Raw genomic sequence first — 23,100 nt, forward strand, 5'->3', positions numbered from 1 at the left:
CTGTACAACACAAAGCAAGATGGTACTGCACCTGTACAACAACAACACAAACATGATGGTACTACACCTGTACAACACAAAGCATGATGGTACTACACCTGTACAACACAAAGCATGATGGTACTGCACCTGTACAACACAAAGCATGATGGTACTACACCTGTACAACACAAAGCATGATGGTACTACACCTGTACAACACAAAGCATGATGGTACTACACCTGTACAACAACAACAACAACAACAACAACAACAACAACAACAACAACAACAACACAAAGCATGATGGTACTACACCAACAACTGAACAATTTCACCTCTCGAAAATTGTTCACTGAACACAGCAGTGGTCATATGGGTGGCTGTGTGTTGGGGGTGTTGTCCCATCAGTTTAGTTTTGACTGCCAGCTTTTGTTTAGATTAGCTTAGCCTAGTCTTTGTTTTTTTGTCTTTTGCATGTCATGGCATTATTTGTTGAAAAATAAGTAAATACAAAAGAAAACCGTGAGCATTTTACAGTGTAGATTGGGGTCCCAGATATTAAAATAATTGTATCAAATAGGGGTCTGTGGTCAAATGCATAATCGAACTTCTTCACTGCTTAGTTTATAGCACCTCAACCACCCAAAAGAACCTGCAGAAGGAGAATTCATTTTTCTGTGTAGGCCACTTTTCTGGGATTTTTTTAAATACATTTTCAGACTTGATTTTGGGGGTGATGATGACTTATTGATAAGGCTGTACTGTTACTGTACCTGTCCAGGATCCTCTCGGGAGCTCCTTTCATTACCAGAACGTGACCAGGACTGTCTTCCACCTCATGGATAGAAAGCTACAGGCAGAGGAGGAGGAGGAGGATTATATGTCAGGTGGAAGCCTTGTATGTCCAAAACCGTTCCTTTTGCATTTATCATTAAAAAAATGATTTAAAATGGTGAAAACAGCCGATCTACAAGCACACAGCGCCTCGAGGCGTTGTGTGTGCTTGTAGATCGGCTGTTTTCACTACTTTTTGTCTTGTACAATGAAGCAGGGCTTTACTTTGCGAAATAACGTACAAATGTGAAACTTGGAGATACAAGGTTTCCACCCGACAACGACGATATGGCTGCTGTCAGGTGGAAACCTTGTATGTTCAAAACCGTTCCTTTTTTTTATACAAACAATTCAAAATAGGGAAAATAGCCGATCTACAAGCTTGCAGATCGGCTATTTTCACTACGCGAACGACACTCTCGTACGATGAATTAGTAGAAAAAGATACGAGATACAAGGTTTCTACAAGGTGTCAGCAATGATTATGTTACTGTAACACCAGGGGCTCCGTCATAAAAAAAACAAACGCAACGCAATTTGGGAACGACATCACACCTTGATGAATGAGGCTTTTGGCAAAGCGGATCTCTGATGTTCTATCCCACAATTGATGGAAATTACCTTTCCACATATGGATCGTTGAGAGATGTGCCTTTTGGGGGAACTTCTCAAGGTCTGAGCTCACGCACAGGTTATTCCGTCAAGCTTAGATACAGGATATAGAAATCCTATAAGGGTTGGTGCCAAATAATGTATAGCAATGGAATGGAAATGAGATCTCCTCCCGTTGCCGAGTTGTGGGATCTCTGGAGTGAACAGCTGCACACACCTCTGCCGGCCAGCTTACTTCTTAAGAAATAAGACCAATCTCTTCTATTAAATATGGAAACCGATTCTCAGCTACAGTACGTGGCAAATCTCCCATCGCCGCACGTGATTGAATGATCAACCGCAGGGTTCCATTAAAGTAGATGAAAAACAGAGAGAGGGGTTGGGCAGGCCAGGGTGGGGGGACATTTTCTTAACTACTTAAGCCCTATGTACTTCAAACTGCATAAATAGCAGATGTACAAGCTCATGTGTTGCATCGCGATGCGCTGTGATATTGTAGATGTGCTAAATATGCATTATTTATTTCCCGCAATAGAGGGTATGCACATGACATGACATCATCGTATCCAGAAGTTATGCAGGAACGCCTACTGAGTGGCAAAAAACAGAGTCAGTAGGATACGAGGAGTCAGTGGGAGTCATGAGGAGTCAGTGGGAATCATGAGGAGTCAGTGGGAATCATGAGGAGTCAGTAGGAGTAAGGAGGAGTCAGGAGGAGTTTCCCAATGAGCGCTTGAGTGGCATATGATTGATGAATGCATAGCGTCTATTTTTATTGGATAAAATGTCATTTTATCTGTATCTGAGTTAATACAATATAACTTTGCACCAATTGGGGGGTGGTTGTATTTGGTCTCCTGCGCTTCTATTGAGACATTTAGCTCCTGTGTATAGGTGAGACATGACCTTTGACACAACCCCGTTTCTGGTTTGACACAAAATGTTGACCTGAAGGTCAAGATGACACGTATCCCCTGAGCAGGCAGCCAGGCTCTATTCTATCAACTTGATTACGTGATCTCAAATGTGGTTCACGTAAACCTATTCCAGATTACTAATAAACTCAAATAAGCACAATTAAGCGTCGAGCGCACGGCGCTTGACTTTAATGCCTGTAAGCATTTCGTACGGAGAGAGTATTAGCCCTCCGTACGAAGCTGTTTATCGTCGTTGTCAGATGAAAACCTTGTATGTCCAAAACTGTTCGTTTTGCATTTATCATTTTAAAAATGATTTAAACTAGTGAAAACAGCTGATCAACAAGCACACAACGCGAGGCGTTGTGTGCTTGTAGATCTGCTGTTTTCACTACTTTTGTGCAACGGCCTTGTATGATGAAGCAGGGCTTTACTTCGTGAAAAAAGTAAAAACATACACATTTGAAACTTGGAGATACAAGGTTTCCACCCGACAACAACGTTATAGAACCCGGCTTCACTGCACGTCACGTACAGTATGGCTTTACAGTCTGTTTTCATGATGCGGTACAATAGCGTTCATTACCCCATGGGAAATTCACCTGGCCCAGTGCTACAGCGCAGCGTGAGTCACGCTCGAACAGAGGGGATAACATACAACTCATGTACCGCTTAACCCATCGTCACCGGGACGAACGCATCTGTGTCACATAACCACTTTAAACATTCTTTTTTTATACTTTGGCTATTCAAAAAGAGCAGATATACAAGCTCATAGCACTGCACTCGGTGCCGCGCTATGAGCTTGTATATCTGCTCTTTTTGAAAAATCTTGAAAAGGTCCCTGGAACAATATCTTTTGAGATGGGGGTCCGTGGCCAAATACGGTACATTTCATTTTGGGGGTTCCTTGGTTTGAGAACCACTGATTTAGAAGAAGGATTTAGAAGACATTTATCCACAACTTTCCAACATCCCATCGTGCATTGTGCAGAAGGAGAGCGACATTTCCGGCGTCTCAGCCGAGTGTGATCTACAAGCTCACAACGGTTGCATCTGCGACGCGACGTGAGCTAGTATGTCTGCTGTTAACCGGAAGTGTCCCGCAGATAATGCTACAGTAAAGTCTTGCGGAAACAGGTGGATAGAATCTGGTCAAAATATTCAAAGACTTGCAACATGTTCAAGACTTTTCAAAAATACAAGCTTGCAGCGCGGCACTCGGTATATCTGCTATTTTCTAAGAGCCAAAGCATAAAACAATGGTTAAAGCGGTTCAAGTCTAACACGACACACATACGTTCCAGATCTTGGCGGGTTAACAACAACAACAGCACCGCGCGTGCACTGGGCGCTGTCGGATTCCAGGGGAGCAGGGGGGGAAAAAAAGGAAATAAATATTAAAAAAGATAAAGAATGTCACATTATTGTTGCACCGGGCTGGCATAAGCAAGGTGAGGTAATGATTGTGGATTTGTACAGTGCACGGTGCAAACCTCCTCCTCTCCCTCTCCCCTCCACCCCCACCCCTGAGGAAAAATCATTTGTATCCTGGTCGCGGCATAAATAATCTCACAAAAGCAGAACAAAATTGCTTTTTCCTTCCTTTCCCCCACGCGCTTTAGACTTTTCCCAATTTCTGTCCGGGGGGAACGGGTGGTGGTGGAGGAGGAAAAAAAAACGAACATGATTTGAGGCAACACCTTGTATTGTCATGCAGATCCTGTAGCCTGAGCATGTTGAGATGATAATAAATAATAATAAAGAGGAAAGCGCCCGGGCGCATTACTCGCGGTTGTGATGCCAATAAACTATTGAATGTTACATCGACTCGGCTGTGCTAAAAGGGGGGCGGGGGGGGATGAGACGCCTGCATGCATGGGTGTCGCACCAAATTCTGGGCCCCTGGTACAAGGATTCACTGCGGGGCCCCTGTGCTTTAACCATTGAAAAATAGCAGATATACAAGCTCACAGCGCGGCACCGAGTGCCGCGCTGCGAGCTTGTAGATCTGCTATTTTTGAAAAATCATGAAAGTCTTTGAATATTGAGTTCCAGGGACCCCCCCAGAAGCAACATTTGAGTTACAAATGTTCGCTTAAAAAAATACATATATTCAAAGATTTGCACACATTTTCACGACTTTTCAAAAATAGCAGATCTACAAGCTCGCAGCGCGGCACTCGGTGCCGCGCTGTGAGCTTGTATATCTGCTATTTTTCAATAGCTAAAGTATAAAATAATGAACGCCCCTCCACCACCTTGGGCCCTAGTAACTCAGTCCCACTTTCCTACCCCCTTGTGACGCCCCTGCCTGCATGCCTGCATGCATGCATGCATGCCTGCTGTACCTGGTACTTGTTGGTGGAATTGAAGGGGATCTCTCCCACTTTGGGGTTCTGGGCTCTCATGTTGCGCACGTTGCCACAGCACAGCTCAATGCACTTCAACAGAGCTGACTCTGATGCGTCGCCCGCTGTGTCCCTCTGGGGTGTGGGAGAGAGAGAGACACATACACACACACACACACACACACATACAGTATATACACACACACGCACGCACGCGCACACACGCACACATTAGCAGATGCACCATCAACACTGAGGCTGCAGGCATTTACGCAAAGGCACAGTATACACAGTATGCACACGTTTGCATAGAGCACAGTCTGTGTGCTTCTCAACACATTTTCATGCCAAGGACCACCAAACTGTTATGTAATGAATACGGTAGGGCATTAACGACTTGCGATTTTTGCAAGTCGACTCGACTCAGTAAAACGTTGAGTTGAAGTGGACTTTATCGTTTGATGACGTCATCACATCACACACGACCCCCCAGTTATTTTGGGTTGGTCCCCGGATGATTAACTTAATGTGAAACATTGTTTTCTCACTCAACTGTAAACAAACAAACATAAAGTGTAAGTGTATAGGGTATCTTCACATTTCTAAAGTGCCAATTTAAGAACTTTTTTAATACCTCTAAAATGACAAATTAAACATTGGCCAAATTGTAAAATCTACATGCTCACAAGGCCTCGCAACGCGAGTCGACTTGTGTAATGAAGTCGACTGAGTCGACTTATCGACTTTTTTGTTAATGCCCTAAAATACGGCCACGCCAGAACCCCCACCTGAAAAGAGGTTTAGAAAACTTAAAGAATGTGTAGTAAATAGCACACAAATATACTCGTGACCTTTTAGATTCAGATTAAAGGAGGTCTTAAGCAGCTCAGTGGCCTTGTGGTTAGAGTGTCTGCCCTGAGAGTGGGAGGTCGAGGTTCGATCCCCGGCTGGGTCATACCAAAGGCTCTGAAAAATGGGACCCAGTTCCTCCCTGCTTGGCACTCAGCACGAAGGGTTGGATAAGTCCCTGCGACACACTAAAGTCATGTCCAGAGGGTGTACTTGTACATCAAGCTACCTCACGCTACAGAAACAGGAGATGGGCCTCTGATAGGAAATATTTTGTTATGGTTAATATCATCTATTTATCAATTCATATTGATGACTAAATGGCCATCTGACACCAAGGCCCAGCTTGTGACTGGGTGACACTGACCAAAGTCTGACACCAAGGAGGCCTTGTGAAAGTACACTCTCTCTCTCCGCCTTATCAACTGTCTGGAGCCTGCCTTAAACAATGATAATTGTTATGGTTTATAAAATCTGAGTTCCCAGAAGTTCTTTTTTTAGGGGGTTGAGAAGAACTTCTGGGCTAGGACCAGGAAGTTGTCCCAGGCTCAGAATCTGAGCTGGGACAATACCGGATGTAGAGCCCTGTGCAAACCTTCAAAACATTCAGAATAGAAACCAAACAACCAACATTACAACAATCTGCAACCCATTCGAGGTGAATGCTACTAGACTATGGTTTATAGAGCTCAGTTTGAGACATCTGGTGTATTGCAGACACCAGTGAAGGACTCTCTTCCCCCATGGATTACAATGAACTCTTTGCCACGTATATGGAACCCACTTGTTGATAAGAAACACCCTATGAACTGGTTAAACGTCATCCATTGACTGACCAAGTGACCATACATATACTCATGTCAAAACATCATTTGTCAGAGAGGGCACAAGCTATTGAACCATTATTTCTGTACTGTTCACCTTTTGTCTGATTCCTCTCTCAGCACAGTAACAATCTAAATATACATATTGATTCACTCTTATTTCTTTGTGATCAATTATTTTGTCTCATATTGGAATAAGAAACGAGGTGCTGTTGTTTACAAAGAATTTATTTATCAATCTGGCTCGGCAAGGCTTACTTACTTGGTTATGCACACCTGGTCGTCTCAGAGACAGGTGCGTAGGCAGGGATCAACTGCCGTCTGCACTTGCACAATAGGAACACTTTTATTTAAGCAATGTTTCAGTCACAAAGACCTTCTTCAGGCATCTGGCTTTTTAGATTCGAAATGCCAACCTATAAAGTCTGGTTAAAGTTCTGTTCTTCATTTTGTGGGGTCCCCGGACTACACTTTGACAACCACATGGCATAGACAGACACACACGTGCACGCGTGAGCGCGCGCAGGCAGGTGTTGGCACAGCCGCGCACACACAGGTGTGTACACCAGCTAGTAATGAGCATGGCTCTGTGGCGTGTGTTCTCGAACACTGTACACTCCATAGGGAATAGGGAATAAGGCTTTGGCCTTCTTGTGTTGTCAAGAGTTTGGAGATGTGTGTACTATAGGTTTTAATCACTTAAGCTCAGCTGTTTTATACGTTGACCTACAAGCTCACAACACGTCGCCATGCAATGGGTTGTGGGCTTGAAGATCTGCCATCTTTGAGGATTAAAAAAAAATAGTTTTTTTTAAATGGTCAAAATAGGGAGGCCAGATTGAAAGCACATGCTTGACTAAATAGAAATGCGCGCCAGTCCGCACACACACGCACACGCACACACACACACACACACACACACACACACACACACACACACACACACACACACACACACACACACACACGCACACACACACACACACACACACACACACACACACACACACACACACACACACACACACACACACACACACTCACACACAAATAGACATAAAACATAGCACTAAAAATAGAAGGTAAACAGAGGCCCTTTCACATTGGCAACGGATGTATTTTCCACATCCACCCACTACGCATGAGTGCACAAGGTTCAATATTTGCCTCAATAGGTCGATTAGATCCCATTATGGGCTCTATTAAGTCATCCATGGGTTTAAAGCTCTTAAATCACTCGGAGTAGGAAAGTCACATTCAGCTAAGCCTCCAGTGAAATAAACAAATCAAAACTACCATGTATTATTACTGCAATGATCACATCCCTTACAAAATATCTTACTCTAGGAACCAATTCATTATAAAGCCGGTGCTGCATTGATTGACCCCCAAAGTCCACGTTGCTCAGGAAAAAAAGGAGAAAAAAAACACGCCGGGCTTTCTCTTTCTCTTTCCCTTCCTACTTATTCATTCATGAATGAATGAGCCCCAAACAACCGCGCCGCAACGCTCAAGCAAGATTTGTCCTTGTTTTGTGTGCCTTTCTTTTTTCACGAATGAATAAGTAGATCAAGGAAATCCCATTGCTCTTGTTTTCTCAGAGAGGGGAGCAGCAGGGGATGAAGGGGCTGCCCAGGGGGAGGCGGGGGGGGGGCACTTTGTTCCCTGTGATGCTATAGCAGAAGAGCCTCTGCCTTGACTCCACTGCCATAGCTCAGTTGCTTAACGCTGGTTTTTGACATTACCGAAACGAAGCGGATAAAAGCACAGAACTTTTTTTTAGGCTTCTTTAGGACCTAACGATGGATTTTATAAGGGTAAACATCATGGATCTTTGATGTTTACCCATATAATATCCATATCAAGTTGGGCTCCCATAGACTTTCTATACAGGAGGAAATACCCAGAAAAGAAATCTGCTTGATGTGAGGGGTTTGTCATGATTCTGAATCCATTGCAAGCATTTGTTTTGCACAACAATCTTTCCTTGGGCGAGAAATGGCCCCCAAAAACACCCAAAAAACGGTGAAAAATGATGACTCATCACTAAACCATCATTTTGTGGGGCCATTTCTCGCCCAAGGAAAGATTTTTGTGCAAAACAATGCTTGCAATGGATTCAGAATCATGACAAACCCCCAGTTAGACCCCTCACATCCTACTTAAAGCAGATTTTCTTTCTGGGTATTTTCCTCTTGTATAGAAAGTCTATGGGAGCCCAACTTGATATGGATATTATATGGGTAAACATCAAAAATCCATGATGTTTACCCTTATAAAATCCATCGTTAGGTCCTAAAGAAGCCTAAAAAAAAGTTCTGCGCTTTTATCCGCTCCGTAACGGTAATTTCACTAAGCCATTGCACTACCAGTGTTTGAGTGCTGGATGTCTAGGGCTGCTACTTAATGCAGTGAGGAGGCCCTTTGTCCTCCCGCCCTCCGGAGGCAGCGAGCGACGGCGGCTTCCTGCCGGTGTCGTTGAAACACCGTAATCTCTGCCGCTGAGAGGCGTGTGGAGAGAATCTGTTGCGGTCAATCTAGCGCGGCCTGGAAGGTACTGGGCAGTCGATGTCGCAACGGGAAGGTATTGATTTACCTTCCCTCAAGGTGTCTGTGCTGTTAACTGTACCTGTGTGTGTGTGTGTGTGTGTGTGTGTGTGTGCGTGCGTGCGTGCGTGCGTGCGCGTGCGTGCGTGCGTGCGTGCGTGCGTGTTTTTGTCCGTGTGAACCATTTCACAGGGTGCACGGTCTGCATTATGAGTCTTTACCTGCGTGCGGTGTCTACGCTTGTGTGTGTGTGCGTGCGTGCGCGTGTGCAAGCGTGTACGTGTACGTGTGTGTGTGTGAGTGTGAGTGAGAGGTTTTTTTTTGCGACTTCCATGTCAATGCAAGACAATAACAGGAAAATATTTGAGTTAATTAAGTTTGCCTGCCATGCAATGGCAAAACACTTACTTAATAATATATAGAAATTAGCCCCATCCGGGGGTTTTGCTACTTCATATGTGAAACCCCCTTGCTCCCCCCTTGTACCCCCAGACGGATGCAGTGGGCAACTAAACATTGTGGCCAGCCAATATTGTTTCCAAAGTGTACAAATAATTAAGTCTAATAAGGAAAATATCCATGATTTGAACATGCATGGTACATCATTAGTGGATATACAGGTTTTGTAGCAATGTGTTAGCCTGGAGCCAGCCTGTTCGCTCCGTGCATGTTTTGTATTGTCTCTACGCATCACAGTCTGGAAATGACTCAGTTGACTCGCACTTCTGAATATCCGTTGTGACGTAACGAGGTCATTGCTGATTGGGTGGTGTTCCAATGAATCGGAGTAGGGTTAGGGTAGCTACGTCATCAGCCAGCCAATAAAGACTTGTGTATTTGTCCCGCCCCGCACCACAGACCAATGGAAGCCGCGTGGCTGGAAAGCCACGTGGTGTTGTTCTAAGAATCAAGGAGGATCAAAGAAGGAATGGACACCGACGTCATTTTAGGCTCCATGGCCATCCGCCATGACACTCTCGGTGGCGAAACTGGCACCGGATGTTCGGTGAATAACATTGGAGTATATGAGCGCCGGCTGGGGCAGCTCATGAACAAAAAATAATTCTGAACGATAGAGACCTTTATAAAACACTCAGCTCAGGAATATAAAAGAAAACATGTCACACATTGTTTTGTGCTGTGTTGCTTTTCGGTGAGTACACTGTGCATCTAAAGAGCACAATTTACGTTTCTGAACTAGTATAGATAGTATCGCGAGACTCTCCACCATTACCTGTCTGGAATCCAAATCTTGCCATAGCTCCGAGACAGAAACAGCCTCCGCCGCTGTTTAGCTGCCTCAATAACAGTTTGTAACGTGCACATCGAAAAGCAAGTGATTGTAAAAATACCTGTGATATGTCTTCTTTTATTTTCCTGGAGCTATTATACAACAAAGGTCTCAATCGTTCAGAATTATTTTTTGTTCATGAGCTGTCCCAGCCGAAGCTCATAGACGCCAATGTTATTAATTGAGCTTCCGTTGCAAGTTCCGCCACCCAAAGTGTCATGGCGCATGGACCGTGGTGTGGGCGTGACTTATGGTGTCTTCTCCTTCTTTGAGGCTTCTTGCTAAGAATTGGGAAGCCACATGGTGTTTGTTCCAACGAATCAGAGTAGGGTTAGAGTTGCTCCGCACTACAGCCAATCGGAAGCTGCGGTTTGCTGCAACCATTGGAGATACAAGGCTTTCCAGGCTGTGATGCGGAGAGACTAAACAGATCGCGGAACGGAGCGAAACAGGCTGGCTCCAGGCTAGCAATGTGTAACGTGTCCAGTGTCTTTCAGCAAGGCTGGAGTGGGACAATTTTTTTTTTTCAAGAATCTGTTATTAGTTGTCCATCCATGCCTTGGTTGTCCCACGCGAGCTGCCACAGTCTCGTAAATCATGTTTTAGGGTGAGCATTCGATTTTCACCTGGCCGGGGGACGAGTTTAAACAGTAGTAGTGACGTTGTAACATTATTGTTGCAAACTTAATAAGCTTAGTTTGCAACTTGTTGGTTGTTCAATATCCAAAACAGTTCCATAGACCGATGTCGAATTATTTAGTCCAACTCCATGAGTGTCTGTCTCCATCGAGTGATTACGGCTGTGCTTGGTACCGCGCTGCGATGCAAGAGCAGTTTAGTAAAAGCGGAGGGACCGGGAAGCATGCGTCAGATAAAATAACAGATCTTCAAGCTAACAACGTGTCGAGTCGCGACACGTTGTTAGCTTGTAGGTGTTCTTTTAGCGAATGTGCACCGTACTACAGAAGTATAAATTAGGGATGCACCGATATATCGGCCAAACATCAGTATCAGCCGATGTTTGCTGGTATCGGTTAATATCGGTATCGGCAAATAAAGCTGACATTAACCGATGGCAGTAGCCGATATTTATCTGTTGTTGATAAGTATACATGTGGCATTGGCTATGTTGGTGTGGTGGTTATTTGCAGCCTACTAAGAGAGTAGATTCTGAACAGTTATTTCTTATAATGATTTATTTGTTTCCCTGGCCTAAAAGGGGAAATAATAACACCAAAACCAAAATAAACTAATATCGGTATCGGCTATTGGATAAATTGTTATTTTAAACATCGGTATTGGTATCGGCCAAGAATATCCATATCGGTGCATCCCTAGTATAAATTAAGATATAGAACTGAGGCTGATAGAATGTGCACCCGCGGTATCCAGAGCCTTGTGCACATCTGCGCAGACTACAGGCAACAATATGGTGAAAATGTACAAATATTTCGAGATTATGAGAAGTGGAGACACATGTGAAGGTGGAAACGTTGCAATGGTTGCAGAGCCAGAACCATTATTTAATCTTGTAGCTTGGTTGGGAGAGAATTGAACAACTCCTTGCCTCTGACTTAGTAGTGCACATACTGTACATACTAGGGCATTCACGAATAGTGATTTTTAGTATTCGAATTATTCTACCTCAAAGTATTCGAATAGTCGAATATTCGACAGGACTGGCCAAACTGTCAAATATTAAATAAGCAAGAGGCGAACATTGTGAAAATAGCCGATCTACATGCTCACAACGCCTTGCGTTGCGAGGCGTTGTGAGTATGTAGATCTGCTATTTTCACAATATTAATCTGCAGAACCGAGTCACATTAAAATGTAATACCTACAATTCCAAGTGCTTGTCAGGGTGGGGGTCCCCAGTTAAAATATGTTTATTTTGGGGGTCACGGCCTAAAAAGGTTTGAGAACCATTGACAACTCATTCTTATGACTTCCTATCTAGCCAAGCTTTATAATTATTTTTTTTTAAAGAGAAAAAAATATATATATTCGACTTCGGTGAACAACATTGAATAGTGACTTTGATATTCGAATATTTGAATATTTGGTGAATGCCCTAGTACATACAGGCTCGTTGGGTACGGGTTTGAATTAGGTAGCACTATAGCAAGATATTTAAAGCTGTACTGTGGAAGCTGCTCAACTAGTGGTCAGTAGCGGTATTGCTTTTTTCGGCCGGAGTCGCCGCGGACCACCGGAACGGGGGTCCGCGGACCACCGTGGCCGTCGCGAGCACCTCCGCCTTGCCGATACGATTCCGTAGAGCCGTCTCCCATCATTTTTAGACCAGAATTGAGGGAGTAGCAAGCAAGATTCCTTCACCAATGTAAACACAGTTGCTGAGGGAAGCTACTTCCTTTAGAGACAGCAAGACTCGCTGTGATTGGCCGGTGGTGTATGATCGGCGCTGTGATTGGCCGGTAGTGTATCATGTGGGAGATGACATCATTTTGCCGGGAAATTCTCCCCCCCTCACAACTCATAGAAAACATATAATACGGTTTTATTGTGAAAATAGCCGATCTACATGCTCACAACGCCTCGCAACGTATCTAATTTCAAAATATTTCCAGGAATTTCATGACCGTGGGAACCCTGCAGGAATATGAAAAGGTAAAAGTGTCTAGCAAGATGTTTAATATTCTCCTTGCAGTATTAATTAACCTCGGTCCGCTACTCCACCCACCAGGTTGACTCAACCCCCGCAAAATATACATCAAAATGTGCGCAATTAAAACTCTTGCCGTTACGCGTAGCCGTTACCACAGCGGCGTACTAATGCCTACGCAAGAAACAACGGCAAACGAAAAAAAATAAAAAAAATAATTGATTGTCAATGGGTGTCAAAAGAAAAATCACCTCACTTTGAAGCCACATTAGTCTGGCGTGCTGTTGTGAAGAAACATTTAAACGTGAATCAGCACACAAGAACGGGGACTTTATTGTGGTTCAAACTGTATTGGAAAATGTCAAAAAAAAAAATCCGCAATCACAGTTCAAACTTGTGGATCTAGAGTGCGGCAGACCAGGAAGCAGAGGGAAGCAGAGTGGAGCCTGATGCGTGCTTGCGTGCGTGCGGGCGGGCATGCGTGAGTGTTCATACCATGAGAATGGGAACTTGCTCTTGTCCGCCTTTGAAGTCAGCGCGGTTGCACAGGCCTGCCACCCGGGACAGGGCCGCCCATGTGGCTGAGCTCCTATCAAACGTAGAGCCTGAAAAGATTAGAGCAGACAGTGTTTTAAAGCCTTTTAAACATGCATGCAGGTACTGTATATCCACAAGCTCATTCACTCTCTACTCAACTCACACGGTTCCCAGTGCATTAGAGAGTAACCAGGCATTGACACTAAGGCTTGCCCACCTGCCCCCGGTAGGTAAATAAAACCTTTGGGCAGGTGAAGTTTACTTTCAGGTTGCCCGACTGGGCAAGTGCTCATTTGAGAGGGTACGCAACCGTAACAAAACACAAGATATGTCTAAACACCTGAACGTGGCCAGAGGGCTGTCTTCTGGTCTGTGGAATTTAAAATAAGTGCACGGTTTGCCTATAATATGCTGTTTTAAATGTTGCTACACTTAAAATATAAAATAACACTTGAAACCACAGACATATTCAATCGTAGCGATGTAGGTATTTGGATTTGGATTGGAGGTATGACATTTTTTATCGCACAGCCTCAGAAAGTAAAGAAATATGTCTTTAATTGAGCGGTAATTAAAATCTTGCCCATCATTTTATAATGAACAATTAACTTTTCGGGCAAGTGGGCATGACTTTTGGGCAAGTAGAACATGACCCGTACTTGCCCGACGGGCAAGTGCCTCTGAGACCTTAGTGTCAACCCCTGGTAACATGTACAATTAAAATACTGTAATTATGGTCAGTTGAGTTGAAAGGTCTCATTTTGCCAGACAAAAGTGACATTCTTACCCCATCTCATTCATTTTTAAACCTGACAATGTTAAGACTGTACTTGAGGGCATTTCAAATCTTCTGGTATCAAAAGTGTATTTCGCCCCAATGATTTGAAGAAGAAAAAATGAAAAATAAAAAAGTGACCTTCTCCTCAGTTGCCAGCGGTTTCATGCATTTTTTATTTGTATTTTATTTATTTAACCAGGGTTGTCTGCTGTAGTTTTATTATACCGTTCCCGTGAAAACAGTTCAGCACAACCGAATTGAACGAAACAATAACAATGCAGCCCTCAGAACGGGATTACAAAGCAAAGGCTGATGGGGTCACTCCAGTCCCAGACCCAGCAAAGACAGAGTGAAGCACCCAAGGCTCATAAATCTGTATTCTCTTTCAAGTGTGAGGTCTGCAGCTGTCCAGGCTTCTCTGAGTTTTCACATTCATGGAAATTCATTTGGTAAAATAAAAAAATATTTTGCACACATACACAATAGACAATTAAACCAGTGGTTCTCAAATTGGGGTCCAGGGAGTGGGACCCCCAGGGGTCCTTGAGGGGGTTTCCAGAGAGTCCCATGAAAAATGTATTAATAATATAGCATCAAAATCAGTTTAACCATTTTTAACATTATTTTATATTAGAAATTCACAAGTTGCTGTGACCTTGTAGGTTGGCAATTTGACAATGTGGAATAATATTGAAAATATTCCCTTATGAGGTTTCTACAAAAACTTCACAGATGGGGAGCAGGCAGCCAAATACCGTACATGTCAATTTATGTGTCCTGGACATAAAAATGTTTGAGAACCACTGCAATAAACAAGAACAGAATTGAAAAGTAGCTATAAAAATCTATTCACAGGAATATGAAAAGGTAAAAGTGTGAAGGTAATTGGATCTGGGAACCAAGTACAAAGACAGCAGAGTGTTATATCTATCTATTGATCTGTAAATGAGATATGCGTACAGTTTGCGCGCGCTCTGTATTATGTTATGTACAGTAGCTACAGTAGTGCAGAGATGTGGACAATGTGGGACAGGATCTGTTCATAGCTTTTCAAGCACTTGGCTTTTCACCAGCATATTCATCTTTCTTTCTTTTGTTTTAATGAGAGCACGTTGTCCACTCCTTGTCTTTGTATATTTGTATTTTCTGAAAGGCTAAGGAGGAAAGAGTGTTGTGGAGGCAGGCACAGGCAGAAGGCTGAATTCAAAACTGTCTCAGCACTCAGCAGAGGTAACTGTACATGCAGTAACTGCAGAAACGCACCCTGTGGCGCATCATGGCTAGAGTACCTGCCCACCACCGCGGACACTGGGGTTGGATTCCTCCACGGCGCCTCCAGCTTGGCCGGGCCGCTGCAGCCAACACAAGCCGGGAAGGGAAGGGAATGGAATCGGGACAACTCTGTCGCTCGCTGCACAACAGCGACCACTACAGGTTGGTTCGGGGCATTTGCATCATGTTCAGCAGGGAGCGGAACTGGGCGCGTCAGGCAGAACGCAGGCGTTACGCACTACCGGCGAAACTCCTCCGTGTCGGGTAAACAGAAGCCGCTTCACGTGTATGGAAGGAGACATATGGTAGTCGGGGGGGAAACCTCGTATCTCCAAGTTTCAAATTTGTACGTTCTTTCGCAAAGTAACGCCCTGCTTCATCATACAAGGCCGTCGCACAAGAGTAGTGAAAACAGCAGATCTACAAGCACACGACGCCTCGCGGTGCGAGGCGTTGTGTGCTTGTAGATCGGCTGTTTTCACCAGTTTAAATCATTTTAAAAATTATAATTACGAAGCAAAAGGTTTTGGACATACAAGGTTTTCACCCGACAACGACGATATGGTTGTTTAGAGCCTCCCCAAGACCAAACGGTAGGGGTTGGCAGTGATCGAATGGGATGGAGTAAACACGTGGGGGGAAATTGGCACAACTAGTATATCCGGGGGATTTACAAAAAAGGTCTTGACCACTATTCGGGTGAACTGCACCTCCATTGGTTTGCTAAAAATAGCCTGTAACTGTTCCGCGTTTGCATATATTACGCGTGTTCTACGTATAACACTGTTATTCTCTCTGTGCAGGTCCGGTGTAACACCGCGCCATACTGAAAACCAATGGGTGAGCTGGGTGCACAGCAGTGTGCACCTTGATCGTGACTAATGAATGCAGGAGATATCCAACATTCAGCCAGGATGAATCACTACACAGTACACACACACACACACACACGCACACGCACACACACACACACACACACACACACACACACACACACACACACACACACACAAACACACACACACACGTGTTTCTGTTGTATGGAGATTCTCTCTTGCTGTGTACCACAGCCATGCTCATTGTAACACGATCCAAGAGAAAGCACCCCACAATCTGTTCATGGATATAGTTTCATTGTTTGACAGCACGATCAACAGTGTATTTTGGATTCATGTTAATGTGTGTTTTCAGATATTTAACCACTTGAAAGGTCAATACTTAATAAACTTGACCTTTCACTGTACTGCTCTTTCCCCCCTCCAAAGCTCTTCGCCGAAAATAGCCGATCTACAAGCTCACAACGCCTCGCAGCGCGAGGCGTTGTGAGCTTGTAGATCTGCTATTTTTGGCTAAAGTTCTCAGAATATGGATGCTAGGGTTCAAGTGGTTAATATAAGAAAGGGGGGGAAAAACGAGTTCCTATCACACAAATATTTGGAGGACCCCCTGTAGTAACTCTGAGGACCCCCTAGGGGTCCCGGACCCCCTGTTGAAGACCCCTGCTATAGCATCCTTATTCTGAGGCGAATATTCGCCTAAAAGTAGCCATTCTACTGCAAGGCTCGCCCAGCTTGTAGATCAGCTGTAAGAAGTGATTTGGTGTAGAGGGGGGAAAAAGGAGCAGACCAAGTATAGAGCCTTGAAGGACCCCGGTCATTTAAGCAGGGCTTCTAAAGCCCCTTTTCCACAGGACAATCACCACACCACTCCACACCCCACCGCCCACTTGTGCCAGGTTTTCCACTACAAGGACCTGGGTAGAGTGGTGTGAAAGTGGTACTAAACGTGGTACTAAAAAGTATCCACTCCAGAGTAGGTCTGAGCTAGGCCAAACAGGGCCAAACACTTGATCACTCACTGACTTTTCATTTAGACCACCAGGATATAGTATACATGATAATAGATTCTATTGTGTTATACACAATTATAATCTATTATAGTGTATTATAATTATCATAGTAATACATTAATACTTTATAGATTTAAATTTTCGAGCCGGGCCGCCGGCCGTCATCTGTTTACACGGCCCGCGAGAGCGTCGCGCCGCCGATATTTCCCATCCACTCCAATGCAATCCAGGATCTTTAGAGCTCATTGTCTCTGTTCCCTGCATATCCATGAGGTGTGCAAGGTTTAATCACGGCTAAATCGCCGAAAATAGGGCTTCTAAAATGCTTGGTAGCCAATAACTAACTTCAAGCTAACTTCATCCTGTTCCTGTTCATGCACAAAGGAAAGTGTTCAGGCGCGTCATGGCTGCGCACGGCTTGTGCATATACAGCGTATGTCTATGGTGGATTCTATGGCCATCGGGCGCCCTCTAGTGGTGATTCTGGGTACTGAAAGAGTTAAAAGGGTCCATTTGTTTCTTACCGATAGGGGTACTTTTGTGTAATGGAAAATGTCAATATTTGTATGTGGTGCGGTATGGTGTGGTATATGGTGCTAAAGTTGCAGTCGAAAAGGGGCTTAAAAGTGCAGGGGGTTTCTCTTGGAGGCTGCTCTCAGACTCCTAAAAGTGTCTGAACTGAATTTCCTTCTTTCGTGGCTCAAAAGTCCGGCTGGCTTTTGGGTCAACACATTCTCAATCGTCATCCCTCGAGGCGTCACTTAACCGAGCGACAGTAATTGAGGAGTTGGGGAGGAAAATTGAAGCCTCGGGGTGAGAGTGATGCCTCGGGCACGCAAGACTCAACATCCAAAACACGTAAAAAAAAACTTTGACAACAAGGAGCAAGGCCAGAGCCCCGAGAGGAGCACCCAAGCGAGGCAATATAGCCGAGCAAGAGGCTGCAGAGAACGAGTGTAAGTGAAGTCGACCAACGGTTTTCCGAGCCAATGTGACCCATAGGGCAAGGGGTCTTCAACGCTTTCAGGCCAAGGTCCCCTTAGTCGAGAGAGAGATGAAGCAGGGACCCCCACAACCCATAGATACCATATAGTTTCATTGTTTGACGGCACAATCATCAGTGTATTTTGGATTCATGTCAATTTGTGTTTACAGATATTTAACCACTTGAACCGTCAATACTTAACTTGACCTTTCACTCTGTACTTAATCTGCTCTTTTTCCCCTCTACACCAAACCTCTTTGCCGGAAATAACCGAAGCTCACTGCGCCTGCGCTGCGAGGCGCTGTGAGCTTGTAGATCTGCTATTTTTGGCCAAAGTTCTCAGAATAAGGACACTAGGGTTCAAGTGGTTAATACTTGAACCCTAGTGAGAAACAAAAGATTCTATCACAAAAGATTTGGAAGACCCCCTGTAGTGACTCTGAGGACCCCCTAGGGATCCCGGACCCCCTGTTGAAGACCATTGCCATAGGGTATAGGAGACAGTTTCTTGTTTACAGTATGTAGGGTGACGCACTACACCCCCTGGACATGACACTAGAATGTCACAGGGACTTACTGTACCCCCAATCCAACCGTTGATGTTGAGTGCCAAGCAAGGAGCCCTTGGGTCTCATTTCTATAGTCTTCTTTGGTATGATCTGGTCGAAGAATTGAACCCCAACACCCTGATCTCTGGATGGACACGCTAACCAAAAGGCCACTGAGCTAGTTGCACCACATGGTGTACGAGTCGTGGGCACTATTTTTTGCGACCGTCCGGTCACAAGTTACTATGAAAAGCTCCACCGGCTGTCCCTCCCTCCGTCTGTCCATCCGTCAGTCAGTCAGTCTGTCTGTCCGTCACGTCACGGCCCTACTCTTATCTCCAGAACCGTTGCCCCATCCCTGCCAACTTTGCACACACACATAGGCGCAAATCGCGGGGGGGACAGGGGTTACGTGTCCCCCCCCAGGTCCAATTGGTACCCCCCAAAAAAAAAAAAATCTAAAAAAAAAAGATTTTTTTTTCTAAAAAAAAATTTTTTTTTTCTAAAAAGAAAATCTTTTTTTTGAGAAAATAATTATTGATGACATTTTAAAGTATTTAAGAGTGCTGCTGGAACAACTCAATAGATAGTCCCCCCAGGAATCCGCGGAGAAAAAGTATTGATTCCGCGGAGAACAATCCTGATAATGCGGAATTCTGCGGAGAACATTTCTTGATTCCGTGGACATTAAAAAACTACCTAAAACCAGTAAGACTCCCTAATCGGGAGATAAGCGACCGTAGGTCTCGCTAGAAGAGGGCCATGTGAGAAATGAGGGGTGGGGTCTCCGCGTTGCCTTGGCGGACGAATAGGTACCGGCCCCGGCTCTCCCGGACGCTCCTAGGCCGAGTTAGGGCATTTTATGTGAGCTGCAGTGGAGGGGGTCCTCCACTGGGGGCGCCACCACTTTTGCATCCGTTCTGGAGCACCAGGAGTGGGTGGTCCCCGGGAATTCCCCGTGAGCAGCCCTGTGGGGGTGGTCATTTGGTCATTTTTGCACATTTGGTATTTCTTTTACACCTGGGGGTCCCCCAGGGACCTGGGGGTCCCTGGAACTCCGGGGGTCCTTGGAGGTTGTAGTTTGGCAGGCAAGGAGTTTGTGTGGAAATTTTGGCATGGATCGGGGCAACGGTTGTGGAGATATGAGCAGGGCAAAAGTGTGACTCACTCACTCACTGACTGACAGACAGCCCGTGGAGCTTTTGATAGTAAATGCGACCTACGGTCGCAATGACCAGTATCAAGCTAAAAATTATATAGTTCTAACAATCAAGTAAAACCCTTCATGAAATAGCTACAATTAATTGTAATTAGTGGTTAGAATAATCAAATAATCATTTTTGAGAATAAAAATCTAATATTAAATCTATTATTTTTTAATTGCTATGGTTTTTAATAATTACTTTCTGTTGCAAAGACTATATTGTCATCCAAACCATGCCCATAGTAACCACATTTTAGAGGATATCCTACCTACTACCTAGAATAGGTGTAATATTTATTTATTCTCTTCTGCATTATTGCCAGGACCATAGAGAGGAACTATAGTTCAGGACACAGTTTCTGTCAGGAACGATTGTGGGACCGGACCATCCAGCAACAACAGCAGGAGGGAAGCTAAGCTCTGTATGAGGTCAAGAGTGTATGGCTGCAGGCATGGAGAAATCATGTACAAATCGTTTTATAATAGTAGTAATAACAGTTGACTCTCAGTCTGAGAGTCTCAGAGTGAGTGATGACATCATAATGTGGCGACTTTGTTTTGGCTGTGGTGGATACACTCTCTTGCTGTGGTGTGGAAGAAGCCAGAAGGACAGCATGATTTTTTCATTGGACTATGTTTTCATTGGACTACATTTATTGGAATTAAATGGATACCGACCTCACAACCTGTCCCAAGTTGCTACAGAACTAGAACTGTACATTTCGGGAGGACCAAGTTGACCAACAAGCAACAATGGTAACTATTTACTTTTTCATGTAAGCTTTGGTTGTGTTGGTTATTGCAGTAGTGATAACTTGAAAAGTAAATAAATAATACATCATAAAACCGTTAAGGCCCGTATCTGAAGGAAAATGAGGGGGTAAAACTGGCCGAAAACCGATCTCTGCAGGCCAAAAAAACGAAATCGCGCGCGCGCACGCGCATCGCGCACGCAGGACCCCCCTATGCATTTCGTGGATCTACGCGGCTGCACACACACTCCTTGGATGTGTAGTGTACACCTTTAAGAGAGACTATGACGTCACTATGAAGCCAGGAAGCAAGTAGTGAACGGAACGTGATACTCTGTACTGTGTTCATTCTATCATCTAGTAAAGGACTTATTGTGTTATATACTCAACAAAGTGTGTGGACATTCAGCTCATTACATTGGCGACGAGTGATGCAGCTTTCCAGTGCTCAAAGGATCCACGGTGATTTTTGATCTTCTCTCCCCTGTGGAATACATTGGAGGCTAACAACAACAGCAGGGCAGCTAACGGCTAACAGGGCTAACACCAAAGGGATGCGTGAGTCTGCACATGTGTTTCTGAAACAGAACGTCTTGGATATCATATTACTGCTGCCTGTGCACAACTAAACTGTGAATTAATCTACACTTGATAATCGAAATGGAAATGACATTGCTAAGAAGCCAGATCGCTACTGATGGAAATTAACTGACTATAAAAAGAAAAAAAAAAAAAAAAAAAAAGTTGAAAAAAAAAAAAAAAAAAGAAAGACCATAAAAGCACAGAAATATGGCGGCTGAACTACCCTCCTTCCCACCTTTTGACATCAATGCAGACCCTGCTGCTCTGGCAGTTACATGGAAAAGATGGATGAGGAGATTCACCACTTTCTTGGTGGCAGCTAATATTGATAACAAAAAGAGGAAAAGAGCTATGTTATTGTACTATGCAGGAGAGCAAGTACAAGATATATTTGAAACACTCCCTGATAGAGGTGCAGATGATGACTATGACAAAGCTGTCACACTACTCACAGATTATTTTCTCCCAAGTCACAATGTGGAATATGAAATCTATGTTTTTCGCCAGTCAAAGCAAAACTCAGGTGAAACAATTGATGCTTTTGCCACAAGGTTAAGACAGCTTGCCCAGACATGTGAATTTGCTGATGTGGACAAGGAAATAAAGTCCCAAATCATTCTCAGTTGCACATCATCACGCCTAAGGAGGAGGGCACTCAGAGATGCTGGTTTAACCCTTAAGGACCTCCTTGACCTCGCCAGGTCATTTGAAACTTCTGAACTGCAAGCTGCAAGTATTGAGAACAAAATTGACTGTGCACAAGTCGCAGCAATGTCAATTAGAGACAACAAGTCATGGCCTACAGCACAACAACGACAGACAGACCGCAGAATGGAGGGAAATGATAGAACATCATGCAGGAACTGTGGAGGCACATTCCCACATCAAGGTGGCCAGCCAGCATGCCCAGCAAGAGGAGTGGAATGCAGGGCATGTGGTAAGCTCAATCACTTTGCTCGTTGTTGCCTGTCAAAACAACACACAGAACAACACAACCGACCAACACAGAGAGAGCCACGTGGACGAAGAGACAATCAGAGGCCGAGAGTGAAAACAATGCAAACGCAGGAAGACGACACCACACCTGTTGATCGCTTGACTACAGCTGATTCAAGCACAGATGATGAATATGTATATGTCACACAAGCTACCTCCTCCGAACCACCGCCAACAACACAAATATGGATTGCTGGCAGACCTGTGCATGTCCTGATCGACACTGGTGCCCAGGTCAATCTGCTGGATAGAACGGCTTATGAACAGGCCATGTCAAATATCACACTCGAACAATGCACCAAGAAGATTTTCCCATATGGAATACGAACACCAATTCCCCTCCTGGGGAAGGCACATGCAGAAGTCTCGGCCAATGGCAAGTCCACACCTGCTGTATTCTACATTGTGCAAGGTGACCATGGCTCCCTGCTCGGGTACAAAACTGCATCTGCCCTAGGCCTGATAAAAGTGGTGTGTTCAACTAAAACTATACAACCCACCATGTCCAAAGCAGACAAGCTCATGCTCAAATATCCCAACATTGCAAAAGGGATTGGAAAGTTGAAGGACTTCCAAGTCAAGCTTCACATTGATCAGAGTGTCGCTCCAGTCATGCAACCTCACCGCCGCATTCCCTTTCACATCAGGAAGAAGGTGGAGCAAGAACTGGAGGACTTAGAGGACCAAGGCATTATTGAGAAAATAGAAGGCCCCACTCCATGGGTGTCCCCCATTGTAGTAATGCCAAAACCAAAGAACCCAG

At 44.5% G+C, this 23,100-nt stretch overlaps 1 protein-coding gene across 1 annotated transcript in view; it reads right to left on the minus strand.

Annotated features, from left to right (window-relative positions):
• The window catches only part of atp1a2a (ATPase Na+/K+ transporting subunit alpha 2a), a gene marked incomplete at both ends in the record, with an annotated part of 118,193 nt that overhangs the window by 49,052 nt on the left and 46,041 nt on the right, over window positions 1-23,100 (minus strand). Inside the window, 3 exons of the mRNA XM_080725670.1 lie at window positions 757-833; window positions 4,698-4,832; window positions 13,330-13,439. Coding sequence (XP_080581796.1) covers window positions 757-833; window positions 4,698-4,832; window positions 13,330-13,439 — 322 coding nt within the window. The remainder of the gene's footprint in view (window positions 1-756; window positions 834-4,697; window positions 4,833-13,329; window positions 13,440-23,100) is intronic.

Source organism: Nannobrachium achirus (assembly GCF_963921795.1).
Source record: "Nannobrachium achirus genome assembly, chromosome: 5".
In the NCBI taxonomy this organism is placed as follows: Eukaryota; Metazoa; Chordata; class Actinopteri; order Myctophiformes; family Myctophidae; genus Nannobrachium; species Nannobrachium achirus.